This window comes from Lutra lutra, chromosome 6, assembly GCF_902655055.1.
Source record: "Lutra lutra chromosome 6, mLutLut1.2, whole genome shotgun sequence".
NCBI lineage: Eukaryota > Metazoa > Chordata > Mammalia > Carnivora > Mustelidae > Lutra > Lutra lutra.
In genome coordinates this window covers 65,512,007-65,528,900 of record NC_062283.1, presented here as the reverse complement: position 1 = coordinate 65,528,900, position 16,894 = coordinate 65,512,007, and the positions used below count along the sequence as shown (strand labels likewise).

At 46.3% G+C, this 16,894-nt stretch overlaps 1 protein-coding gene across 3 annotated transcripts in view; it reads right to left on the bottom strand.

Annotated features, from left to right (window-relative positions):
* Positions 1 to 16,894, bottom strand: part of MOCS1 (molybdenum cofactor synthesis 1) — a 37,414-nt gene that overhangs the window by 2,807 nt on the left and 17,713 nt on the right. The window contains exons 4-10 of one of the 3 annotated variants that reach the window (XM_047732875.1): positions 7,137 to 7,301; positions 4,898 to 4,959; positions 4,450 to 4,561; positions 3,950 to 4,062; positions 3,378 to 3,488; positions 1,094 to 1,214; positions 513 to 560 (exon numbers count right to left, since the gene is read on the bottom strand). In XM_047732875.1, coding sequence (XP_047588831.1) covers positions 513 to 560; positions 1,094 to 1,214; positions 3,378 to 3,488; positions 3,950 to 4,062; positions 4,450 to 4,561; positions 4,898 to 4,959; positions 7,137 to 7,301 — 732 coding nt within the window. Of the gene's footprint in view, positions 1 to 497; positions 561 to 1,093; positions 1,215 to 3,377; positions 3,489 to 3,949; positions 4,063 to 4,449; positions 4,562 to 4,897; positions 4,960 to 7,136; positions 7,302 to 16,894 lie in introns of all 3 variants that reach the window. The other 2 variants (XM_047732877.1, XM_047732876.1) reach the window with 2 other exon arrangements.

The following is a 16,894-nucleotide window of genomic DNA, read 5'->3' as shown; positions in this document are numbered from 1 at the left end:
AGTTCCTTGTGGACCAGCCAGTTCCCCAGAAAACACACAGGACTTTATGCATGTAAGTTCTCAGGAGTTAAGGAGTTAGGCAGGCCTCCTTCCTGAAAAGATCAGGAGCATTCTTAGTTGGCTGTCCAAAGCTCTGCCCAGCTCTTGTAATGGCATCTAGGCTGGGAGGTTCTAGAGCCAAGGACGGGGTGTCCATCTTAACCAGGAGTTCCATGTTTGGGGCACGACAACCTTAGTGATCATAATTCTGAGGACCCCCTGCCTCAGTTCCCGGTAAAACAGAAGGATGATTTCTATGGTACACAGAGGGAGGGGGAGCGACGGCCAGGGAAGAGAAGACACAAGAAAACTGGAGAGGTGAGAGCAAATGGAGGAAGAGCAGAAGAAACACAAAGATGCGAACATCAGGATGAAATGCAGGATCGGGGGGACAGGGTACCCTAGGGCCGGGGCCCCACCCCGCAGGATCCCCAGGGCCAGGGTGAGTGGTTACGTACTGATGGGTCACCCACCGATGAGGATCATGGGCCGGTTCTTCATCTGGGCAATACTGAACATGCCTGGGGTAAAGGAAAGACGGGGAGGGAGAGGAAAGCAGGAAAGGGAGCAGGGAGGGGCAGGGAAAGGAGAGTTCACTGAAACCGTGGTGGACACAGTGGTGTGACAACCCGGGGACACGCACTCACCCGGGTGCGCCCTGACAGAAAGCCCCACTGCACACTGCAAGGTCATCCCTGACAGAGCCTGAATGGGTGCCCTTGGGGGACACGGTGGATGCCTGGGACCACCCCTGACAGAAGGCAATGTGTGGGATGAGAGAGGTGCAGTGCCCCCCTCTCCCCCGATTCCCCTCTACCTGATAAAACAGCTCAGGAGAATTCAGGGCACCCTGTCCTGCACGGGCTCTGCTGTACCCATGCCCCTGAGGGAGGAGAACCATCACCACACCCCTGGTCTACAAGTGCCACAGGAGGGACTGAGCACCAGAATTGGCACGGAGTCCTGCTGGCTTTCTGCCAAGCTTTGCTCTGTCCCCTCAGCCCCTGCGGCCCACTCAGCAGCCGGCCCAGCCTTCCCTGTGCCCACCCCTTACCTGCGTGCTGCCGCTTCTTCCTGCCCACAGCGGCCCCGATGACCCTCAGCAGCTCCTTCTCGGAGGCCCCTGCCCGCAGGTGGTCCCGGAGAGACACCTCTGAGTTCCCGAAGAGGCAGACCTGTGGGCGGTCACCGTGGGGGTGAGGCGGACGTTCCTCCGTTGGCCCGGAGCCTTGGCTCCCCCTGCCTGGAGTCCCCTGTGGGCTGAGCACCAGCACCCAGGCCTCCTATGGCTGGGTCATACTCAAGGCAGGACTTCCGGCAGGGAGGGACAGAAGGTGCTGGATGGCGAAGTCACAGAAGCCGAAAGGGCAGGAAGCAAACTCGGACATCCTGAAGCCTGTATCTGATTTGCAGTCATGTTACCTTCAGTTACCACAAAAAATTAAAGAGCTGCCAATGGAAACAGCACATTTCTGGTCCTGGTCCATACCCTCTGAGACAGTCCCCAGAGGAGCCTCTTCATGGCCTTGAGAACAGACCCCAGTCAGTTGAGTTCCCGAAGTGCCCCCAGACGCGGCATGAACATCCCACTTTACCCCTGGCCCCTCAGGGTCCCTACGCGCCCGGACATTCCCCGCCTGCCTCTGAACCCACTCCAGCTTGTGACCTGGGCTGGTGGCTGGACAGCACGGGCCTGCGGGAGGGGACATCCTGAGGCCATTCAAACTCGATGCTCCCCGGCTTCCAGGAGAGGCTAGATACTGTGGGGGCTCAGGGCTGGATGAAACAGTCCCAGCAAGTGAGATCCCACACTTGTCCCACAAAATTTTATAAAGCACCTCCTAGGTGCTCGTAGAAGGCACTGTGGACAGAGGATGGAGGGATGTCTGAGAAACCTCTGAGGGCAGAGAGCACTGGAGAAGCTACGGACAGAATCTAAATCTAATCTAAGAAGGGTATACCTACTTCCCTCTGCTGCTAGTCCCCCTCCTTTACTCCCCCACCAGGCCCCAGGGGCCACCCTCTGCCCCAGGGGCTCCACCTCCTGAGAGCCTCTCCACCTGGCTTCTGCCTCAGTTGGCTGGTGGGAGACTGGAGAGTGAGAGGAAAGAAAGAACGGGCATTTCTGCCCCGCTTCTTCCGGGCTCTGCTGTGTCAGGAGGCGACTGCTCTCCCCAACAGCTGCAGCGCCAACCAGGTGGCTGCCCGCCCGGCTCCAGCTCTCTGTGGGCCCCGGGGGATCCTGCTTCCTCCCCTCCTGCTCCCCCAGGTGCCCCGGGATCTCCTCTAAGTCCCCATTCACCCTGCACTGTAGACAGTCTCTCTTCAGGGAGGCCCAGGGAAATCCCCTGGCTCTTGAACAAGCGCTGGATGGTCCCTGGACGTCTTACTCAATGCATCTGTCCTCCGACCCCCTCCTCCCCAGTGCTGACCAGCTCCCAAAGCCAACAGCCCCCACCCCCGGATGCCTTCTTGGGGCCCTCTGTGGGCCTTACCAAGCTCCTTCCTTCTCCCTCCTGTTCTTGTCTCACATTCTCCCCTACGGGGAACACTGTTAAGTGGCCCTCTGACTAGTCTTCCTGTTTCCAAATCCAACCAGGGTGTTGCCTTCCTCAAACATGAATGGGAGTCATGTCCTCCCTTGTCCAGAAACCACACAGCCCCCTACCACCCACAGAACACAAGCGCCCGTACCTGGGCGCTCATGCCCTCCAGCACGCGGTCTCCCCATATCTGGCATTCGTCTGCCCTCGCTGTGTCAGTATGAACTCCAGACAGCTGTCACCCTCACTTCTCCACCCTTCAAGGTCACCAGTGTCCATGACTCACTCTCTCCTGTCTGGCCACTCATCGGACGCAGAATGACGTCCTTACTAGGCGGTCCTACCAGGAAGACTTTACCTCTGAAGGGAATGGTGTGTCTACAGCTCTCAGATATTCCGCACAGGGCTGAAGGCACAGCGTGTGCTGAGCAGGTATGAGTAATGGATGCTGGTTTCAGAGCTGAGCCCCTGACCTGGAAAGGGGCCCCCTGGGGTGATGGCTGGGGCCCAGTGCATGCAGACCCTTCACCTCTCCCCTGCCCACCATGCTAACATTGAGTCCAGGCAAGTGGGTCTCGAACAACCGGAAGGTACCTCAGGGGCCCCAGGAAGGAAGGCCATGGGTTCACTTTCCCCTTCTGTCCCCATGCGCTCCTCAAAACGGGCCCTATTTCACCAGCCATGCTATGTGTCCTGCTACCTGCTGGTCTCCCCTCCCACCAGGGGCACAAGTGCGAAGGGAGATTCACAACACAGAAGGGACAAGGGGGCCCTTATGGGGAGAGGGACACTTACCTTAAGGTTCCCATCAGCCGTGATTCGCAGTCGGTTACAGGTTCTGCAGAAATGCTCAGACATGGACGTGATGAAGCTGAGCTGGCCTCGGAAGCCAGGGATTTTAAAGGCCTGGGGTGAGCAGGGAAGGAAGGGCAGTGGAGGGGCTGGCACCTGATAGGCCACTGAGGGCACCAGAGCCCCCCCTCCACAGCTCTCTTTGGAGGAACCCAATGGAAGGGAGCACCCCTGGCCCCCAGCCAACAGAACACTGGCACGAGGCATGACCTAAGAGCTCTCTGCCTGCAACTGACCTGCCTGACAGCAAACCAGCTATGGATTCGGAGGCCTGTGGGCCACAGGGCCAGAGCACCTGCCCACTGCTCACTGAAGTGTGGCCTAGGACAGGGTACTTATGGCCATCCCATGCCCCATGCCCAGCCAGCTGCTCTGTCCATGAGGAGGAAGGCAGCTGTGAAGGCACAGTCATGCCTCCCGCTACATGGCACTGCCCTGCCTCGCTGCATTCTGACCTCAGTGTCCACTCTCCCACGCCCCTCCGCCCAACTTGGCCCCAGCCTCCTGCCCCCAACCTTGGCTGTGCTGGATTCTTCCTCAGGCAGCTTCTCCAGCTCTGGCCACTGCTGCCGGAGGGTGTCCAGCATCTCCTTGTAGCTCACCATCTTCTTGAAGTTCCACCTGTTACCTGTGTTGGGGTTGGAAGCCACTGAGCCACAGAGTTGCAGGGGCCTGGGGTCTTCAGGTCCATCCTCCCACAGGGCCCAGGAATCATTTCTGCCTCTTGGATGGGAGGGTGGTAGGTCAAACCATACCAATGCTCAACTTGGAGATGCCTCTGATGCCCTATCATGGCCCAAGCCCTGGCACCTGCCCAACCCCCCGCCCCCACCACTATGCACATAGCAGGACCCAGGGTCAGCAGCATCCACAGGCCCGGTCAGCAGAACTGTTCCACCCCACTCAACTCTTCCCAAAGTCCTCAGCATCCCTGCACTACAACCTCAGCATGGCGCTGGACCAGCTCTGCCACCAGGCCCCATCTCCTCTTCCCTCCCTACCCCAGGTCACTGACCATCGAAGGGCATGTACTCTATGAAGCGCACATCCAGAGGGAGGCCCTCGGTCAAGGCCACGAAGTCCAGGAGCTCGTCCTCGTTCAGGCCTCGCATCACCACACAATTCACCTGGCCAGAGACAAGGGGACAACAAGGGCTGCTCCCCCTGTGATCTTTTTCAGGAATGACCTTAGGGGGTCTGGTGCTTGCCTAGGCTCTCCACTGGAGGGCCCATTCCTTGTCTCTCTCCCCCAGTTCTGAAGTTGGGGATTCCAAGGGGGTCACTAGTTTTCTCCCCTCCCTTGTAGGGGCCCGCTGGATACCAGCAGGGGGCAAGGGAGTGGTGGGGGGATGGCTGCACTGGCCAGGGCAGGGGGCTGCCATGGACCCAGATGGCGGCAGTATAAGGCCTAGCAAGGGTAGAGGGGCAGAGGTCAGAAGTCAAAAGCAACAGTATGTACTCACCTTCACAGGGCTGTAGCCTAGCTCGATGGCCTTGTGGATGCCCTCCATGACCTTGTGGAAGCCTGCAAGGAAGAAGAGAAGGGTCTGGAAACTTTCTCCTTCTCCCCTGCCCCCCTTACAACCAGAGGGAAGCACCAGAGCAGTAAGGCACCTCAGAGACGACCGCATCCAGGGGCCAGATAGTAAATATTCCAGGCTTTACAGGCCAAGAGGTGAAATTGAGGATATTATTAGGTATATTCTGTAAAGACTATATTGACTAATTTCAGAGTCTAATAATTGAGTACCATTTTTTATAACATAGCTCTACACATATAATGGAGGAATGGAATTCTTTTTGCCGGGATGATATTTTGCTTAACTGGGAGTTCATAGTTAATGTTCCCTGTCATTAAGTGGATTATAAATATTATCTGCCAAATTCATTCTTGGCTCCCAGGCTATAAAATTAAAACAAAAAGAGGCAGGGGGCTGGATTTGGCTAGTGGACTGTAGTGTGCCAACCCTGATCTAGGTGACCCCTCTCATTGTCCAGATGGGGAACCCGAGGCCCTAAGGAGAGAGGCAGTGCCCTGCTGGAGGCCTCTCGCTGCATGCCCGAGAATGCAGGTTTCTAGACTCCCTTGTCAGCGCTTTACACATCTGTCCATTTGTGCGCTCTGCCCGCTCTCACCATCACTGACTGTGCAAGGGCTGTACCAGTGCCGGTGAGCGATTAGTATGCAAGTAGGTCTCCCATCTCTGTGGTTGACCCCCAGTACCTGCGATCCCAGCTAAGCTCCTTCTCACTGTCTGGCTCACTCTCCACTCACTCGTGTGTCCAAACATTTGAGTGCCTCCTACACACCAGCCCCTATGCCACCCCACACAGCCTGGTGATGGTGTGTGGTTCAGAGCTGGGCCATCCCCCTGGGGGAGGGTGGCCGGATGATGGTCTCCACAGTTTCCCTGCAGCATTTTTAGATGGCCCGGCGAGGGAGGCAAAAGGGAGGAAAAGTGCAGCTTTCATAGAAAAATGCCATTATGATCATCTAGAAGTTTCTTGCTTTGTGAAGCACTCTACCTCCAAAAGGAGGTGGTGGACACGGGAGTATAAATGGGAAGGCAGATCTGACATCAGGATCTACTGTCTCCAATCCTCGTTCTAGGAAATGAGATGAGGAGGCAGGGGACACATGGATGTTGGGTTGCGGGGGTGAAACCCACAAATACACTTCCCACTTGCCTGCCTCAGAGCCCTTGCAGGTTCCCAACTGACATTCTCCTTCAAAGTAAGCTCCCTTCATCTAACTCCTCTCCCCATTCCTCATTATTCAAGACCCAGAGTAAGTGCCTCCTCCATGGAGCCCTCCAGGTCTCCCCTGCTGAGTTCTCTCTCCTCCTCTGTAGCACTTTAATCAACACCACAAGGCAAACAAAGGTAATCTAGTAGCATCACATATTTTGGCGTGTAAGGCAGAGCAATGTCCTGTGTGTCTCTGTCCCTACCCCAGCACCGGGAGCAGCTCTTTCCAGAAGGCAAGGACTCCATGAGTCCGTCCTCAGCGCATAGTTGGTATAAACAGGGAGTCACCGCATGGAGCAGGGGAAAAAGAAACTGGGGCTGGGAGCTAGAAGCTGTTTCCAGAGAAGAGGAAGGATTGCTGAGTCTCTGACCCTGCAGAGAAGTCTCAGTTAGGGACCACCCTCGCCACATCAAAGGGCATCCAACCCTGGATACTTCCTATCCCAAACTAAAGTCCATGGCCCAGGAGATATCAGGTGTTGATCTAATGAGACCTGGGGCTTAGGGCTGCTCTACCCCACCCCCGCCAACACCTGTACCCTCCCTGATGAAGCTTGGTAAGGGGAGGCCAAGGCAGTGCTGGCCTTGACCCTGGCACCTCCAGGCAGCTGCTGTCACCCTGGGCTGCCCCACATTTCCTCAGAGCTCATTATGGGGTACCAACTTGTCCGACCTGCCAGTGACCACCTTGGTTTTAAAATGGAAAGGCCTGCACTCTAGCAACACTCTCAGTCCTGGCACATTGGGGGCAGAGCAGGAGGAGACTGGTCACCACCACAGGTCTTAGCATCGAATCCCACAAGACAGCTGGTAAAGCAGAGGGGTGAGGAATAAGTGCCCTGGTTCATCTGTAGCTCAGATACCAAAAAGGGAGCAACCAGGCCCCCTGCCATGGCTCCTCCGCCAGGTGGGCCCCCGGAGGGCTGCCCTCAAACGCAAGCCACATCCGCTCACCCTTCCTGCGAACGATGAACTCAAATTTGGCTGGCACCAGAGTATCCAGGCTGATGTTGATGGCACTGAGACCGGCTTTCTGCAGCTGAGGGAGCAGCCGGGCTAGGTTGATGCCATTGGTGGTGATGCTGATGGTCCTCAGCCCTTCCAGCTGGTGGAGCCGCGCTGTAGACAGAGCAGGAGTGGGGATTCAGTCTGGTTACTCCTGGAGAGGCCGGGAGAAGGGCTGGAAGAAGAAACTCCAAGTCCAAATGAGATGGGTGGAAAAGGGATTGTCTGGACTCTTCTATTAACTGGGCTTAGCTTAATAAAAATCAAAACAAAACAAAACAAAAAACCCCAGAAAAACAGAAAAATAAAAACTCTGATAAAAATAACCGAAAGATTAAACACTGAGTGCTCACTCTGGTAGAGGCCCTGCTGAGGCTTTGTGTGCCTTAGTGCACTGAAGCCTCACAACAAGGATCATCCCCATTCACTAGATAAGGCAAGAGAGACCTGGAGAGATTAAGAAAATTGCTTAAAGTCGCGCAGCTAGTAAGAATGGCTGAGATTCAAATCCCTATGTACTTGACTCTAAGACTATGCTCCGAGTTAACCAACTCACAGATGCTCATACTCTGCACAGGAGAAGCAAAGAAGTGTTTGGGTTATTTGCTAAATGGCCTCCTCCATTCCACCCCATGTCCCTAGACATAACAGAAGGATGAAAAAAGAGTCCACAACCGCCTCAGAAGGCAAGAAAGCATGCCTTCAATGGCCCAGATAAGTGGAGGAATCCTGAAAGATAGAAAGCAGATGGGTTCACGTGGATTGAGGAAACCATAGCCCAAAGCACATACAGAAGGTTCTGTACAAAGTAGGAGGGAACTAGCATACCCCAAATTTAGCAGTCACCTACACAGGGTGTAGGAAGGACCCTGCGCCTGTTGAGGAGATTACCAGTCTGGAGAACTGTATTTGCCTGAGCTGGGTAAGTTGGTCTCCCTCCATCCCTGCCTGCAGGGGGAAGGCTGCAGCTTTTACCCCAAGGCTAGAGTACTTAAGCTAGTTGAGGGAGGTAGGGGAAACCAGCATGAATACAAACAACACTGGCAGCCAGGCCAACAAAAGCCCTGAGCACTGAGATGAGTACAGAGCCAAGAGTCAGCACACATTTAAGAAGAATGTTGCAAAAGAAAGATAAATTCCACAAACGAAGAATGAAAGAGGAAGGAAAAGTGACAGAGATAACAGAAGATTCTTTTAAAAATCATAGTGCCTATCACCCCAATTTACTGAACACTACACCTGAAATGTACGATGTACTATCAGCTGGCTACTTGAATTAAAAAAAAAAAAATCAGAGTTAGATGAACATAGATGCAAAATCCTCAACAAAGTATTAGCAAACCATATCTAACAACATATTAAAAGGATTATACATCAGATCAAATGGAATTTACCCCAGGGATTTGAGAAGGGTTCAAACATTCACAAAATCACTGTGATATATACATTAAAAAAAAAAGGATAAAAATCAGATGACTATCACATTAGATGCAGAAAAAACATCTGACAAAATCTGTCACACTTTCATGACAAAAACTTTTTTTTTATTTAAGATTTTTATTTATTTATTTGACAGGGGGAGAGAGAGAGAGAGATCACAAGTAGGCAGAGAGAGAGGGGAAGCAGACTCCCTGCTGAGCAGAGCCCGATGTGGGACTTGATCCCAGGACCCTGAGATCATGACCTGAGCCAAAGGCAGAGGCTTAACCCACTGAGCCACCCAGGCGCCCCATGACAAAAACTCTTAAAAAGAAAAAAAAGGTGGGTATAGAAGGAACATTCCTCAACATAATAGAAGCCCTATATGACAAGCCTACAACTAACATCTTAGTCAATGGTGAAAAGCTAGATCAGGAGCAAGACAAGGATATTTGTTCCTGCCACTTTTACTCAACATAGTACTGGAGGTCTTATTAGCTAGACCTTAGGGGGAAAAAGAGATACAAGGCATCAAACTGGAAGAGAAAAAGTAAAGCTGTCACTATTTGCAGATGACATATTATATAGAGAAAGCCCTAAAGAAGCCACCAAAAACCCATTAGAACTAATAAATGAATTTAGTCTAGTTATAGGATATAAAAGTCAATATATAAGAATTTGTTACATTTCTAAATAGTAATGACAAATTATCAGAAAGTGAAATAAAGAAAACAATCCCATTTATAATTGTGTCCAAAAGAACAAAATACCTAGAAATTAATTTAACCAAGGAGGTGAAAGACCACTACACTGAAAACTCTAAGACATTAATGAAAGAAGTTGAAGAAGACACAAATAAATGGAAAGATATTTTGTGCTCATGAACTGGAAGAAATAATATTATTAAAATGTTCATTCTACCCAAAGCAATCTAGATTCAAAGCAACTTCCATCAAAATTCTGGCATTTTTTTCACAGGAATAGAACAATCCCAAAATACGCATAGAGCCACAAAAGGCTCTACATAGACAAAGTCATCCTGAGAAAAAAAGAACAAAGTTTGAGTCATCACATCCCCTGATTTCAAACTAAATTACAAAACGATAGTAATCAAAACAGTATGGTATTGGATAATAACAGACACATAGATTGATGGAACTGAACACAGAGACCGTAAGTAAACCCATGCATACGTAGCCAAGTAAGTTATGACAAAGGAGCCAAGAATATGCAATGGGGAAAGGAGAGTCTTTTCAACACATTGTGTACCACTACCTTATACCATGCGCAAAAATTAACACGGATTAATAACTTGATCTAAACCATAAAACTCCTAGAGGAATGCAGGGGTGATAAGCTCCTTGACATCAGTGTTGATGATGATTTTTTGGAGTTGACACCAAAAGCACAGGCAATAAAGGCAAAAATAAACAAGTGGGAAAACATCAAACTAAAATGCTTCTGTTTACAAAGGAAACCATCAACAAAATAAAAAGGCAACCTACTGAATGAGAGAAGATATTTGTAAATCATATATCTGATAAAGGGTTAATACCCAAAATACACAAAGAACTCACACAACTTGATAGTAAAAACCCAACAGTCCAATTTAAAATGGGCAGAGGATCTGAACAGACACTTTTCCAATATATATAAGATGGTCCAACAGATATATGAAAAGATGTTCAACATTACTCATCATCCAGGAAATGCAAATCAAAACCACAGTGAGATATCACCTCACACCTCTTAAAATGGCTATGATCAAAAAGACAAGAAATAATGTGTTGGGAAGGATGCGGTGAAAAGAGAATGCTTGTACAATGTTGGTGGAAATGTAAATTGATACAGTTACTATGGAAAACAGTACAGAGTTTCCTCAAAAACTTAAAATTAGAACTATCATATGATCCAACAATTCCATTTCTGGGTATATTTATCTGGAAAAAAAAAAATCCCACAACAAAAACACTCACTCAAAAAGATATATGCACTCCCACTGTTCACTGCATTATTTACAAAAACCAAGACATGGAAAGAACCTAAATGTCCACTGATGACGCATGGATAAAAAATAATGTGGTATACACACACACACACACACACACACGTGCGCACGCACAAATATACAATGGGATGTTATTTCACCATAAAAAAGGAAGTGTTGCCATCTGTAACAGCATGGATGGACCTTGAAGGCAAATGCTAAGTGGAATAAGTCAAACAGAGGAAAGCAAATACCATGTAAGCTCACTTGTATGTGGAATCTAAAACCAAAAAAAACCTGAATTCACAGATAAAGAGAACAGGTTGCCAGAGGTGAGGGATAGGAGGTGAGCATAATGGGTGAAGGGGGTCAAAAGGTACACGCATCAGTTATAAAACAAGTCATGGGGATGTAATGTACAGCACAGTGACTATAGTTAATAATACTATATTCAACATCGGAAAGCTGCTAAGACAGTAGATCTTAAATAACAAGGAAATAACAAGGAATCATAAATAACAAGGAAAATAATTATAATTATAAAATAATTATAATTACTGATAGATGTTACCCAGATTTATCGTGTTCATTTTGCAATATATACAAATATTGAATCATTGTGCTGTGCACCTGAAGTTAACAATGTTATATGTCAATTACAGGTCAAAAAATCAGAGTTAATATCCTCAGGAGGATAAATATTGCATCCTGAAAACAAGAACAAGAACTAATTAGAACTCTGGAAAATAAAAGTATAGTTATAGAAAGAAACAAAACAAAACAAAACAAAACCAGGGTGCCTGGGTGGCTCAGTCAGTTGAGCATCTGACTCTTGATTTTGGCTCAGGTCATGATCTCAAGGTCCTGGATGGAGCCCCAAGTTGAGCTCCATGCTCAGTAGGCCATCTGCTTGAGATTCTCTCTCTCCCTCTCCTGCTTGTGCATTCACTCTCTCTCAAATAAATCTTTAAAAAGAAAAAAAAAAAGGAAAAAGCTAGATGGAAAAACAGAATGGACAGCTATGAAGAACAAATGAGTGACCTGGAATTGAGCAAAGGGATTCTCCCATAATTTTATACAAAACAATGAAATGGGACCCAAAAAACAAAACAAAACAAACAAACAAACAAAAAAACCCCAAAACCCAAAACCGAAAAAAAAAAAAAAACCAAGGCTTATATATATTTTTTTAAATCTTTTTTTTTTAAGATTTTATTTATTTATTTGACAGACAGAGATCACAAGTAGGCAGAGAGGCAGACAGAGAGAGAGGGGAAAGCAGGCTCCCTGCTGAGCAGAGAGCCCGATGCAGGGCTCGATCCTAGGACCCTGAGATCATGACCTGAGCGGAAGGCAGAGGCTTAACCCACTGAGCCACCCAGGTGCCCCAAGGCTTATATTTAAATATAGAAAAAGATACCGTGTAAAAATGTCTACAGTAGTTATCTTTGATCAGGAGGGTTATAGGTGATTTTTATATTCACTTATCCAGAGTTAAAATTTGTTTCAAACTACCTGAATGCACAAATCTTGGTGAACAATCAGCTTAGCTGTGCATGAGTGCAGAAACCAGAAGTAAAGTGCCCAAGACAAGCTGGACTGAGAAAAAGACAACAGAAGCTCACAAAGTTAACACCCAGTTTAGGTAGGGGTGTGTAGAAATGCACACGATCATGATTTAAGAGTATAATTATGTAACTTTTCTGGAGATAAGCTCTGTATCTGAAGACAGAAAACTGGCTAAGTTATGCTTTGTCTGGATGATGAAATATTATGTAACCAAAAAATGACTCCTAAAATGGTGTTAGGGATGTTGGGAAACATACATGTTATATTAAAGTCCAGGTTGAAAACAGTAGTTAGGAACCAGATACAAAGCAAAATGACAGGCAGGTCACCAAACCAAAATGTTGACAGTTGTAATGGGGGCAGTAGTGATATTCTTTTTGCTTATCTGAAATAAACATGCACTACTCTTGTAATAAGAAAATAAAAGTTTAAAAATAAAAGTTGTTTTAAAAAGTGTGAAAATTAATCATGGGAAACCCTATGAAAATGAAGTTGGGAGGTTCTGCAGGGGGAGCGCTCTCAAACTCTACCAAGCTCTATCACCTGCAAAGCAAACAGGAAAAGAGGGACTGGACCTTGCAAATGGATACTACTTGACTGTCAGAAGAAACACTTTCCTTTTCCCCTTCACAAGAGCTCAGCCAATGAGAAGCCACCATAGTTGCAACTCCCTGTTGATTTCAATGGATTTTTCATTTATAGCAGCCTTTCTGATTTACCCCCTTTCTTCACAAAAAGCCTACCTCCTTTTGTTCTCCAGACTCTCCTCTGGTTTAGCCACAGCTTGTCCGGCCCAGATTGCAATTCTCTTTCATCCTTGAATAAACCCATTTCTGCTGGTGAGTAACTAGCAGTTTTTAATATTAAAAAAGGAAGAGAAGAGCCCGACTGTGGGAAAGTAAAATATGGAAACTTAGCAGTAGTTGGCTCCCTTTAGCAAATCAACTCTGAAGAAACATAGTCTAGGAACTTTTACAAATGAAAATCTCCAGGTACACCGGAAGGAGAGTGCTTTTGAATGGGTGTGGGGGAGGGTGTTTGTAGCCTGGGGTTGAAGGCAACTGGCAGAGAAAGTTAACAATTTAAGGAAAATAAAGCAGTTCAAGCTCCATTCTTGCCCTCAGCCACTGAGGCCTCAGAACAATCATCACATGTCCCTTCATTGAAGAAATCTGGTGTCAACCACTGCAGTGCACTAGCTGGGGAATCCACTGGAGGTAAATTCAAGGAATCTGCCAGAGCCCTTCTGGAATGGGAGTGAAGACAATAGTCTTAGGCATTCATTCCTCCATCTACCTCCTCCAAAGCCCCACAACTGGTGGATTAAAATCAAGGGTAACTGCCTCTTGCCAAATCTGTTTCTCGCTGGGGGTTTGAAGGTGAAGACCTGCAGAGTTGCCATATTAGATAATGGTGGGAGGTGCCGTTACCATCATCTAAATGAATAGTCACTCCCGGGGTCATGTAGTATATGACTCATGCAGTCACACATGGCAAGGCCAGTTTTTTGGTGGGGAGAGTGGGTAACTGTCATATTCTCAGTTCTTTAGCCCCATGGGTCTATCAGAGACTAAGATCTGGCCTTAAATCTTTTTCCATCAAGTACTACCATACAGAATAGTGAATATCCTCAGGGGAACAAATTTACCTAGCTAAACTAAGGAGACTCTTGGGAAGGACAACTGGGATCCCTGCATCCCATCCCCCAGAAATCCTATAAAATATATACCAATAGAAGGAAAATGATTAAAACAGACTGAAGTAACAGAAACACGATCAATACAGTAAAAGAAATAACAAAGGATATTAATAAGATGAAACATTTTTCATCATAAAAAATAAGGGTAAAGACATAGTAAGTAAGGGCATAATCATGAAATAAAGAACACAAAAAATTAGATATACAGTAATATGTTGTTAGAAGATAAGATAAGATAAGTTAGGGCTCTCCCAGGAAAAGGAGGAAGAGAGGGGGTACCTAGGTAGCTCAGTGGGTTAAGCGCCTGACTCTTGGTTTCCACTCAGGTCATGATCTCAGGGTGGTGAGACTGAGCCCTGAGTAGGGCCCTGCACTCAAGGCAGAGTCTGCTTGATATTCTCTCCTTCTCCCTCTGCCTCCAGCCCTGCCTGCTTGCTGTCTCTCAAATAAAATAAAAAAATAAAATCTTTGAAAAAATGAAACAGAGGAAGAGAATAAGAAATCAAAATATAATTTAAAAACGGTGGCGGCCCTAAGTAGAAGGGGCAACTTCCAAATAACAGAGGTCCCAAGGAAAAAAAATTAAGCTGGCAAGGAGGAACTATCTGAAGAAATAATGGTGAGAATTTCCCCAAATTTAAAAGAAATGGCTTAGTACTGAAGGAACAATTTCGTTGAATGTCAACAGGACAAATAAGGAAAAGCCTATGCTAGGGATATTATCGCAAAATTTAAGAAAATCAGATACAAAGGAAACAGTCTAATAACTTCCAGAGAGAAAGAACATAGCATCTACCAGGAGCAAGAATCAAACCAACATCAGACTTTTCTCAACAGCAATACTGGCCATCAGGAGACAATGTAGTGACATTCTTAACAGAACAAAGGAATGAAACTTGAACATAAAATTTTATATGCATTCAAATAACATTATAAAACTACTACTCTAAAACATAAAAAACTACCTGCCAGATTTAATTAGATTCACCACCAAAATTAGATTCACCATTAGATACACAAATAAGATGAGAAACCAATTCAATCGATGCTGCAGGAATTATAGGAATACAGGGTGAGCAAATATCTTAGTAATTCCTTAAAAAACAAACAAACAAAAACACTTTTTTTTTTTTTTTTTAAGAAAAGCAGAAGGAAAGGGATCCTGCTCAGACCCCCCCACAGGGGAAATCTGCTCTTCATTAGGGTGGCCAGGCCTGAGACAGCAGAGTAGTAACTGCTGGGATAGACCAGTGTGAGACCTTGTGAGGGAACTGGGAAGCCAGGAATATTAGGGGGGGTGCCAGGACACTGGGGTTTCAGCTATGGCTGGCACAAGCCACACCCTCCCATCTCCTAAGAACTGTGCATTAGGGGAAAAAGAGAAACAGGCAAACCACAACACAGGAAGCAGTGGGAGGATTTTACTAAACAGTATTACATAACTTCCCCATGCGCTGGGAGTATCAGCAACCACTGAGGGGGGCACCTGGGTGGCTCAGTCCTTTCAGGATCTAACTCTTGATTTCGGCTCAGGTCATGAACTCAGGTTCATAGGATCGAGCCCCACATCAGGCTCCATGCTCAGCATGGAGTCAGCTTGTTCCTCTCCCTCTATTCTTCCCACTTTGTGTGTGCTCTCTCTCTCTCTCTTAAATAAATAAAATTGCTAAAAAAACGTTGTTAAAGAGGGAGTGCCTGGGTAGTTCAGTCAATTAGGTGTCTGCCTTCAGCTCAGGTCATGATCCCAGGGTCCTGGTCAAATCCCACAATGGGGCTCCCTGCTTCAGCAGGGAGTCTACTCTCCCTCTGCCCCTTCCCCCAACTTGTGCTTGCTCTCTCTCAAAAATAAAAAAATAAAATCTTCAAAAAAATATTTTAAATTAAAAAGAAAGAGACACACACACAGATGGGCAACCTAGTCCTAATAACATAGAGATAAAATTCTAGAAAATATCAACAGTAAAGGTGGGGTGAGGGGTAACAAAAATAAGGGCCTGAGAGTGTGCTAAAGTTCTTGCCTTGTTAGGAAGAAGAAGGAGGGATCATTTAGTTAAAAGCCAAAAGAGAAGAAAAAGAAACATAGAAAAAGTATGACAGATAAAAGATTATAGAAACAAGTCCAAATATTTCAATAGTTACAATAAAGTTACCTAGAATCAACTCACTAGTTAAGTCAGAGATTGTCAAATTTGGTAAAAGAAATGCAAGTAATAGCTATGGGCTGTTACTACAAACAGATCTAAAGCATAAGAACATAAAAAGTGAAACCAGATACAAGGGTCTTACTAAAGCCAAAAGCAAGCTGACACAACTTTAGTAAAATAAAATACACAGAGCTTAAAGATCCAAAATACCATTATAGAGAGAGCTACTGCATAGTGATAAAAGATCGAATTCATGAAGAAGACATAACAATTCTAATCACATAGGAACCTAATAAAATCATCTCTATTATATATAAAATAAAAAGAAATGGGACCTCTGGGAGAAATTAACAAATCTATCCACTTATTTATTATTGGCAGGCCAAACAGGTAGAAAGCCAGCAAATGGAGATAACCAAAGATTTGAGCAATAAAATTAACAAGCTGGCTCCCAAGAACAAATAGAGATGTCTCCATCCAATAATTAAATAACCATTCTCTGCAAGCACACACAGAACATTTATAAAATCTGCCAATATACTAGGTCATAAAGAAAGTCTCAATAAATTTTAAAGAATAATTATCATATAGATATCTGACTACTACACAATTAAATTATAACTTGATAAAATATAAATGAAAAAATCCTTATATATTTAGAAATTAAAAACAGTACATAAACATCATAGATCAAAGAACAAATCAGAATTAAAATTAAATACTTATAACTAAATGTTATAAAGCAATAGGCTCCACCAGGATGGAAAGGCAGAAGTAATAAAACAGTATACAAATATACAATAAGATTCAACAAATCCAGAAGTTGGTTTGTTGAAGACTAGCACAATAGACAAACCTCTGGTGAGATTTATTAAGAAACAAACTAAAG